General features: G+C 34.6%; 2 protein-coding genes across 2 annotated transcripts; both read right to left on the bottom strand.

Moving 5' to 3' along the window:
• Positions 1–497: 497 nt before the first annotated feature.
• Positions 498–3,153, bottom strand: LOC105216390 (uncharacterized). Its single transcript, XM_011190859.3, has 3 exons — positions 2,958–3,153; positions 930–1,050; positions 498–836 (listed from the first exon to the last, which is right to left on the bottom strand). The coding sequence occupies exons 1-3, from the start codon at positions 3,029–3,031 to the stop codon at positions 636–638; spliced, it is 396 nt and encodes a 131-aa protein (XP_011189161.1). The 5' UTR covers positions 3,032–3,153; the 3' UTR covers positions 498–635.
• Positions 3,154–5,312: 2,159 nt separating this feature from the next.
• Positions 5,313–9,211, bottom strand: LOC105216388 (probable serine hydrolase). The gene is made up of 3 exons (XM_011190858.3): positions 8,970–9,211; positions 8,498–8,572; positions 5,313–6,710 (listed from the first exon to the last, which is right to left on the bottom strand). The coding sequence occupies exons 1-3, from the start codon at positions 9,043–9,045 to the stop codon at positions 5,863–5,865; spliced, it is 999 nt and encodes a 332-aa protein (XP_011189160.1). The 5' UTR covers positions 9,046–9,211; the 3' UTR covers positions 5,313–5,862.
• Positions 9,212–9,672: the final 461 nt, after the last annotated feature.

Raw genomic sequence — 9,672 nt, forward strand, 5'->3', positions numbered from 1 at the left:
CGTTTACTTTACAATGTATAACGTAAGCACTAGTGAAGATATCGAAATAGAACTTTGCACAAAATCTGCATTTATAGTGTGGAATCACCCTTCTAAAAATCGTCGAAATCAAGACCCTATATATCGAATATGACGACCTCAGTACTTCTAACAAATTTTTTACCAAAATTATAGTTAAGTCTCTCAGATATTTCAAAGAAATTCAGAGGGAATATTTTTCTTCAAAAAATATGTCTAAATGCCGACAATGAGTGAAATTGGGTTATAACTTCCCCTAGCTCCCATATACCTAACATTAGGATTACCAACTTTCAATGGACTTTATACCATACATATGTATGACGAATAAATGGGTCAATTTGTGTGTTATCTGAATAAAATTACATAAATAAATTGTGAGACTATAAATTGTTCGGTAAGTTCAGTTATTTCCTGCAGGGTTGGTATGAAAGTTATGTATATATATACTGCTATATACTATACTTGAAATAAATATATAATATTTTTTCACACATAAGATTTTTATTTATTAAATAGTTTAATATAATTTCGACACACTTAAATTTATTCATTTCAAGGCATTTCATTATTCATTATTCAAGGCATTCGTATAAAATAGTTTTCCTTTTCACTCGCTACTGTTGGCCTTCATCGACTCTGGCTGAGTCTAGCAACGGTGATGACGACTCGTAAATTTGCACTTGCTTGAGGCGTGACGATAACTGTTGTGACGTTTCCAAGTCCCGTTTATAATTTGCAATGGCCTTTTCCAGTATTTGTTCAACTGGTGAGAAAGTGGAACGAGAACGTAAACGCGCCTTCGCAATATCCAAAGACTACACAAATACAACATTAAGTATAATATAATTAATAATAAGTTGTATGCCATTTATATACAGTTATGTAGATATTTGTAAATGTTCTCACACCTTCAGTAAGTTTGTGTTTCTCGCAATGGATTCCTCATATGAGAGCACTTTATTTGTTTGCGCCGAAGTCTTATTCGCTCTTTGCTCTTCCAGTTTCTGTAATTTATTTTCATCTGCTTTGCTGCAAGAATAATTGTTATATACGTTTTGTAGATTGTTTTTTATACTTTTTCTCTTCTATATTTTTTATACATGATTTATAAAAAACCTAGCAGACACTATCTTACACCTTGAACTCTACTCCAGGATTGATCGCAGAAATCGGCTCGAGAAATGCCTGAAAGTTTGGGCTCCACAATATTACAGTAGAAAAGCGAGTTCTTATGGGCCAAATTCGAGACCTTGGATATATACCGCAGAAATCTACGACTAAACGTGGTGAAAGATGTATATTTAGAATTCAGTCTATATACATAAATTCCCGCTTATAGAACTTGGCTCCCACTTTGAAGTTAGTATTGATTTCTATGAATATATTATCTTTGTCTCTGAATAAATATCATGTTCATATCAAAACATTTCCTAGAAGGATTCGTTAAGATTTGTTTCCAGAACACTGAAGACCTTTAGTAGTACTTTTTAATAATTTGTTCTGAAGGTCCCATACTCTTGGTCGTCTATCGTAGTGATACTAGAGGTACGTACAATTCTGTGAATGACCATTCACTCGCTTCTAGACGCGATAAACCCAGCTAGTTGTCTTCTTTTAATAAAACTTCGTTGAGGTCACTTTTGTCATAGTTGAGACCCACTAATACGATATAAAGGGTTTTCAATAAGAGCGCTAAAAAAGTTTTTTTTTTAATAAAAGGGTTTGGGATTCGAAGCCATTATATGCAGAACTTGATTTTTTTGCATGGCCAACATGGGCACGCTTCCAGACGCTGAACCCAATTTTCGTGAGATAAAACGTTCACCAAACTTGGTTTTCAATAAATCGATTCTGACATTCTCTGTGTGGCTAGTGGCGCCGTCCTGTTGAAATCACATATTGTCCAAGTCCATATCATCCAATTAGTAAGAGTATTCGGTAGTCATTGAGCGGTCAGACAGGACCGATTATGAAGACCATAAATTGGACGTTGCGCTCTTAAAGTTAAGGCCACTGACTTCGAATTTCGATAGTAAATTTTAATAATTTCGACTCATTGTTGGATCGTATATCTTTCCATGATGAAATGGCAAACCTTACCGAAGAGAAATTTCAAAAGAGCGCGAAAAATATGGCGTCGTTTGCTGTCCCTATCGGTCTATTTTGATAGAGTCTCTTTGGAAACCCCTTTTATAACTCAAATAACTCACTCATCGCCAATTTCCGCTAACAATTAGATGATTGCTTCTTCTTATTCTTGTTAGAAATCTCACAAAACGAATTGATATCTTTAGAACTTTAGTTTGATACTACATACATAAAATAACTGTAATCATAATTTGACCATATTTGAGTGTGGGAGATAGAATGAATAGATGCCTGGGAGCCATATCGGAGTGAATAAAGTGTCTGAGCACCGATTTTTACTATTTTGTTGTAGGCAAATTTGACTCTTACTTATATTAGTAGAGTTCAGCAATAAGATCTTTTTGGAACCTCGGCCAACTCTCCAATATTTCGTAGTTATTACTCAAATACCTTCCTTTCCATAAAGTATGCTCTCTCATTTACTTTAGAAACATACTCAATACAATGACGTTTCTCCATACCAAGACTTTACGTTCGATTTATCCATATTATGTTAGGCTACTTGTGTATAGTTGCCGGTCTAGTAGCGCTGATATCCATACATATTAGGAGTATAGTTGTCAAACAATGACAAACTTTATGAAAAAGCTTGAGTGGTTTGCATACTTGATTTTCTTCCGAAAATACCATTTCTAGCGCAGTATTCAGTCTACTTATAATCCACATTCATATAATGCTAGTTCCATTGATGTAATATGTGAATAATGTAATTCTGAATACATACAACATAATTGTAATGCAAGTTTTGGTTTTTTCTCCAAGCAATCCCCTAGCGAGCGCTTACTCACATTTTTTCCAGTCTTCTATCGATCTCCGCCTCCAGCGCCGAGTATTTTTCATTGATTTCGCCAATTACATCCATTCTTAATGCATGCGATAACAGTCTGACACTTGTACATAGAATTTTTAATTTATTTTAATTATTTATAAAATGAAAACATTTTCACGGCTAAAGCAACACAAAGCAAATCAATGGTAAAGTGAAAAGGCAAAGCAAAATAAATGGTAAACAATCGCACCTTGCTTACAAAAGGCGCTGTTGTCAAGACAACAATAAATGCATTTACAAATGTAAATGGGGTGGTTGGATAGACGTTGATATTCAAATGGAAATATATTTATCGTGGAGATATATTTACATATATTAATTTTTATACACTCACACCATGTTGGATAGAGAAGAGTGGTTTTGTTCAGCCAAAAGTTGTTTGTAACACCAAAATGTAACGGAGAAATTGGTCCATTCGTTGAGTCCAATTTCCGATGACTCTTTCGAGCATTTCGACTGGTAAGTGGTGATGTCTTGCTCTAAGGCCTGAATCGAAGCGGGTTTGTCCGCATAGAGTTTAGACTTTACACATCCCCACAGGAAAAAATCTAACGGTGGCCAATCAATGGGCCGAAAACTTGAAATTATCTGCTCACCGAAGGGTTCTCTCAACAAATCCATTGATTGATGCGATGTGTGGGTAGTGGCGCCGTCATGTTGTAACCAAATGTCGCCGAGATCACGAGCTTCAATTTCAGGCATCAAATAGTCAGTTAACATGCCGTTATAACGGTTGTTGTTGTTGTACCGGTTACTCAAGCCTGCGTAAACCGACAGGCCCAGTCTAATTGTCATCGAAATCATCTAACGAGTGGTCCAGGAAACGAGTTGTTTCGATAGGGTCGGACAACTCCATGCACACAGTCAACAAAATATAGCAACCGTAGCTGAGAATGTACACGAAAACCGTGGAGAGTCGCTTCGGCGCCGTTTGCAGCAAATCGGGACTGACGTATGGAACGACTTGGCGCATTTCACTTCGAGATTTTAAATTGAAAGCGTACAAAATACTTATTGTGTAAGAACTGAAGCCGCTCGATTTTTTCAAGCGACATCGCTTCGCCCTTTGAGGCCATAGAAAATATCCAAGAAGATCCGACGTTTTCGAGTCAAATTCTGCGCAGCGATAAGGTCCATTTCTGGCTCAATGGGCATGGACGAAGTGTAACCTGAAGAGATTCAAGAGCTGCCATTTCATTTAGAAAAAACGACAGGTTGGTGCGGTTTGTGGGCCGGTGGAATCAGCGGTCCATATTTCTTCAAAAATGATGCCGACAGTAAACAATCCCAAGATTTTGGGGATAGCACTTGGGGAAATAACAAAGAGACGTTGCTGACCACTTACAAGGCTATCGGCAAGCACCGATATGGTCACCTGGATGCAGAGGAAGCTACAGACGTGCCAAAACACCGCACTCCGAACAGCAACAGGATGTCTCTTGATGTCACCAATGACACATCTTCACAGTGAGGCCTATTAAGGAGCATAACGAACTGCTTACCAAGCTGTTTCTACTTGGGTGTTTTCGTAGAAATCACCCATGTAGTCACTTGCTGGAAGCAGAACCGCCCCATAGGTGCATCAAGAGATCATTCCTCCAACACATCGACGAAATCAATCCATATACCGACCAGACTGCGGACGCAAACAGTTTTAGACACGCCCTAAATGCCATTCACAGTGGAACTATCGACACCTTCATTGACTCCCTTCCAGTGAATGGCGTCCTTGGAACCAAACCACCACCTATATCAGACGAAGAGCTCGAGTTGCCAAGTGAAACCAGAGTGACCCTTGCGCAACTTCGATCTGGATATTGTAGCAGGTTAAACTCCACTCCAACTCCTTATCCAGACTGAACCCCGACATACAAAATACATATCCCGCCAGCAATGATACTAACCACCTCTTTGCATGCCCAACGAACCTTACTCATCTAACACCCCATTCTCTTTGGTCCAACCCTGTCGAAACAGCATGTTTCCTGGGCCTCCCGTTAGATGATTTCGACGACAACTAGATTTATGCTCTTCTTGTCAGGCAGGGATAACCGCTACAACAACAACAACAACGTAACCGTCAATGACGACCGTTATAGTGCCGGGCTTTACATCCAAATCAAATTATTGCAGTTTATAATAACGGGTTTATGCGATAGAGATCGGAATTGACCTAATAGTAAAAAAAAGAAGCTTATCGACGTAACTTCAAGAATCATAGTAGTTAAAAATCCAACATTCACAATTGTGTCCTAAAAACATTTATCGCCTTTGATAATTAACCCTCTCTTACTTATTATTATAAAAAAAATCGTTTTTCTGTTCAATATGTTTCATATTTGTTTAATTATATAGCATCTTAATTTGTTCAATAGCATTTTTTTTTTTGTTTATAATATTAGATATTATTTAGAAATAGTAATTTTGCCATACCTATTGCCCACAGATAATTTAAATTTTATTTTATTTTTTTATTGTAAACTATGCCTTCCTTAGCAGCACTGACATACACACAAAAGAACGAGAATTAAAAACATTAAATTAATAGAAAATACTCAAAATAACGAAATATTTATAATTTCCATCATATTAAGTATTTTAAATCTAATTTAATGTTTCTTAATACCGGGTGAACGCAGTTTTCATACAAATACTGTAGCAGAAATAGTTAATACACGATTTGTGCGCACACTTATGACAATTAATTTGAAAAACCTCATTTTACACACAGTTCTTAAGACTTATTTAAGCATTTTCAACGACTAATTTCGTTTAGTTTCTTCTTCAACTATTATAAATATGTAAGTATGTATGTTAGTTATATATGTAAGTAGCTTCAAGCAACTACTATGTTAGCGGGTCACTTATGACTTTAATATAAAATTACTAATAATGGGCGCCACTCGCTCTGGCGTTACCAAATGCAAGTGATGCGTGCCAGGTACTTTCTCGAATATCACCAATTTCGCATTTTTCCGCAACGTCTCAATGACCTCCGCGTAAAAGTGTGGATTTTGGAAATCCATGCCGGGTTCCGCGCGTATATTGAGTACTTTACAGCGTATCTGCTTCGCATAGGCCAGCACTTGCTCCATTGTGAACATGCCTAGGGCGCTGACTTTCAAACGCTGATCTCTGGCGAAATTGAAGCCTTTTTTCTCCGTTTCCGGTGGCGCGGGCAACATGCCACGACGCATCAGCACTTTAACTGACGCCTCATCCACCGAACCATCGTACGCATCTAATACCAATTTGATCATATCTTCATAATCATAGCAGGGTATCCTCTTCAATGGTAAATTTTCATAATCCAAAAATTTATCTAAAGCCTTGCCCGTATTGGCAGCAATGCGTTCGGTATCACGTACTGTCGGTCCAGCGATGTCGATATTGATCAGTTTCTCCACGTCATCCGGGAAGCTGGCAGCATACATAAATGTAAGCGCGCCACCCATTGAATGACCCAGCAGCGTAACGTTCTCCCAGCCATAGCGACGCACTATACGCCGTATGAGACAAATGCCATCCCAGAAGATGAAATACTGCATGCCCTTGGGATAATGTGAGGATTTGCCATGTCCGGGCAGATCTATGCAGAGTATTGGAATGTGTGCGGGTAGCAGTGGACACAGGCGATCGAATGTGCCGGCATTGTCTTGCCAACCATGCAACGCTAGTATGGGCTGGCGATTCTGTGGACCCCACCATTTGCCTGGAAGTGATGGGAGGTGTATAATATACATATATATTTTTATTGCACAGCTTTATGCTGTTTATTGATCTCTCTCTCTCACACATATAACTAAATTTCACGTAAAACCAAATGCATATTTTTGTTTCATAAAAAAAATAAATAAAAAAAATTATAAAAAAATATAAAGAAATTATAAAAAATATAGAAAGAAATCAATAAAAAAAAAAAAAATAAAAAATACAAAATAAAAATTAAGCAAAAATAAAATAAAAAATGAATAAAAAGTAAAAAAAAATATATATAAAAAATTATAAAAAATATAGAAAGAGATAAATAAAAAAAAATAAAAAAAAAACAAAATAAAAAAAAATAAAAAAACGAAATAAAAATTAAGCAAAAATAAAATAAAAAATGAATAAAAAGTAAAAAAAAAAATTAAAAAATAAATAAAAAAGTAAAAAAAAATATTAAATTAAATATTAAAAAATAAATAAATTAAAAAGAAATTTAAATATAAAATAAAATAAAAAAGAAAAAAAATATTAAAAAATAAATAAAAAAGAAATTAAAATATAAAATAAAATAAAAAACGTAAAAAAGAAAATAAAAAAGTAAAAAAATAGAATAAAAACAAATAATAAAAAATTTGAGTTTTCTGTTTTTTTTTTTTTTAATTAAATTGTTTTAGAATTACGAAAAATACAATTAAATATTTCTTTTAAATGATTAACAATATTTTTTTAATATTTTGAATTTAATTTGAGTTTTTATTTGCGTACCAAATCAGCAAACCGCAAAAATTAGTAAATAATTTTAACACTTCCACTTAAAAGTATTCGCACATTTACATATTAGAAAGCACTATTTGCACACCCTAAAATGAGCTTTGAACTTTTAACTACTATACGTAATACTACAAACAAATAAAAAATCAGCGAATTGCTTATCAACATTTTCGATGCGATAAACTTTTTGATTTACAACCTCATGCCGAAGGCTGATTAAACCTACATATATATGTATGTAAGTATTTGTGTATAGATATGAAGTTTAGATTAGTTAAAATATAATGAGGTGCAGGTAATATGCTTATTCATGTTTTGACTAATCATATGTATATATGGCATGAAAACCAGTTTCAACTTTTCGCAACAAGCAAATGAACCCGAAGACGTATATTTGACAGAGTAAACAGAAAAAAATCATCACCAGAGATCGCGTGAAAGCGCGCCAAAGTCTCAAATTTTATCACTGAGCACACTGTCTATTTAATCAGCAAATGTCGCTACGGACAAATGAGACAAATGACTAATAATAGTCTGGTCATTATCAATATAAATATAGCACCATTTGAAAAAAAATTTTATGAATTGTCAGCGTAATTAACGTTTATAATGGATTATTAGTGTTGCCTATATGTAAGCAACAAAAAATTGCACATTAATTTTATTTCAAAAAGTTTCTACGAATTTCATAACGATTTATTCACTGTGGTTTTAATTTAGCAAATGTTGACCTGAGGCCAATAAAAATATTAAAAGCTTATTACATTAATATCGGAAATACCGACCGTCATAATAGATGTTTTGTAAATGCGCAAATTTCACAAAAATAAAAAATAATAATAAATAAATGTATAATCGCACTTAATACTTTAAATACACTTGCTAGAGGTGTTAATAAGTTGGGATAAGCACGATTCGTTACACAATTTATAGTTTTAAAAGCAATTTGGTTATTGTTGACACTGATTAGTATAATCTTCTACTAATTGTAAAACACTCGAGACACTTTCGATAACATACCAGCCACAGTACCCCAAGGTACATCAATGGTTATTTCCTTCCATGAATCGTCATCTCTGTAGCAGCCGTTGCCAACTAAAATTAATAACAAAATTACAATATGCATTCATCCTTAAAAATATAACAAAATACAAAAACAGAGCTTAGACCGCTGCAGCAGGTGCTTAGTTGTACACAAAAATCGCACGAGCGTGTGGCTTCCTATTTACATAAATATAAATTATTGAATATTATGTAAATATGTATGCCCAGTAGACATAATAAAATACACATGCAATAACTTTTTTTTAATTTAAGCGCACAGCTGTTCTGCGTCTGCAATAGCTTAATTGCACACACATAATTATGAATGTGCATTAAATGTGTATTCAATGCATTCACAGTCGTTTCCGTAAGCACGGAATTTCATTAAAAGCTCTTTGACACCTTACCCAGTTAATTATATTTCGTTTTATTTAATTTATACACTAACTTGTTTTTGCATTTCCATTAGTTGTGCTTGCCCCATTTACTTTGACTGAAGCCGCGCTTGAGTTGTTCGCATCCATTTTACGTAAATTATGTTGTTATTTCCACACACGTATAATGGCTATTAAATGGGCAACGGCAGCGACTACACTCCAATAAACTGCAATTCCCCAAAACGTTTGTTGCGAAAATCAAATAGTTGATTTGACAAAAACTTTTTCTGATTGACAGCAGAAAAACATAGACCAACAGCTGACAGCTAGATTATCCAAATGTTGCCATATCGGTTGGAAGTTAACTGTCACTTGTTAAGTTGCCAGTTTATGGCATTGACTTAACTTAATGTAGTGTGAGGGTTGAACTTAACGTGAAGTGTGATTGTTTTGGAGAATTTTTATGGATAACGAATTGCTTAATAAATTAAACAAAAAATTTATCGATTTTGGAACCAAATTTTAAAATATTAGTAACGAATAGATTTCTAGCACTACTACGTACTTTTTTTTCAAATATTTAGTCGACCAAAATTTTCCTATTCTTGAATCAACAGACAGCATGAGGATCTAAGCACTGGAACTTAAAACAAAAGTCTTGCTTCTTAATAATCCTACAAATAATTCTCAAACCAGTGGTTCCAAACTATACTGCACTACACTAAAAATACAGAAAATCAATAATATACTCCTGCATTATACCCAAAATACTGT

The sequence above is a fragment of the Zeugodacus cucurbitae genome, chromosome 3, assembly GCF_028554725.1.
Source record: "Zeugodacus cucurbitae isolate PBARC_wt_2022May chromosome 3, idZeuCucr1.2, whole genome shotgun sequence".
Lineage (NCBI taxonomy): Eukaryota > Metazoa > Arthropoda > Insecta > Diptera > Tephritidae > Zeugodacus > Zeugodacus cucurbitae.

Bases quoted from the DNA above. Each gene is read 5' to 3' on its own strand.
- LOC105216390 (XM_011190859.3), bottom strand. From the start codon at position 3,031: ATGGATGTAATTGGCGAAATCAATGAAAAATACTCGGCGCTGGAGGCG. The intron at 1,051-2,957 runs GTGAGTAAGCGC...TTATTCTTGCAG, and splicing joins GATAGAAGACTGGAAAAAAT to CAAAGCAGATGAAAATAAAT. The intron at 837-929 runs GTGTGAGAACAT...GTATTTGTGTAG, and splicing joins GAAACACAAACTTACTGAAG to TCTTTGGATATTGCGAAGGC.
- LOC105216388 (XM_011190858.3), bottom strand. From the start codon at position 9,045: ATGGATGCGAACAACTCAAGCGCGGCTTCAGTCAAAGTAAATGGGGCA. The intron at 8,573-8,969 runs GTTAGTGTATAA...TATTAATTTTAG, and splicing joins TAATGGAAATGCAAAAACAA to TTGGCAACGGCTGCTACAGA. The intron at 6,711-8,497 runs GTATGTTATCGA...CATCACTTCCAG, and splicing joins ACCTTGGGGTACTGTGGCTG to GCAAATGGTGGGGTCCACAG.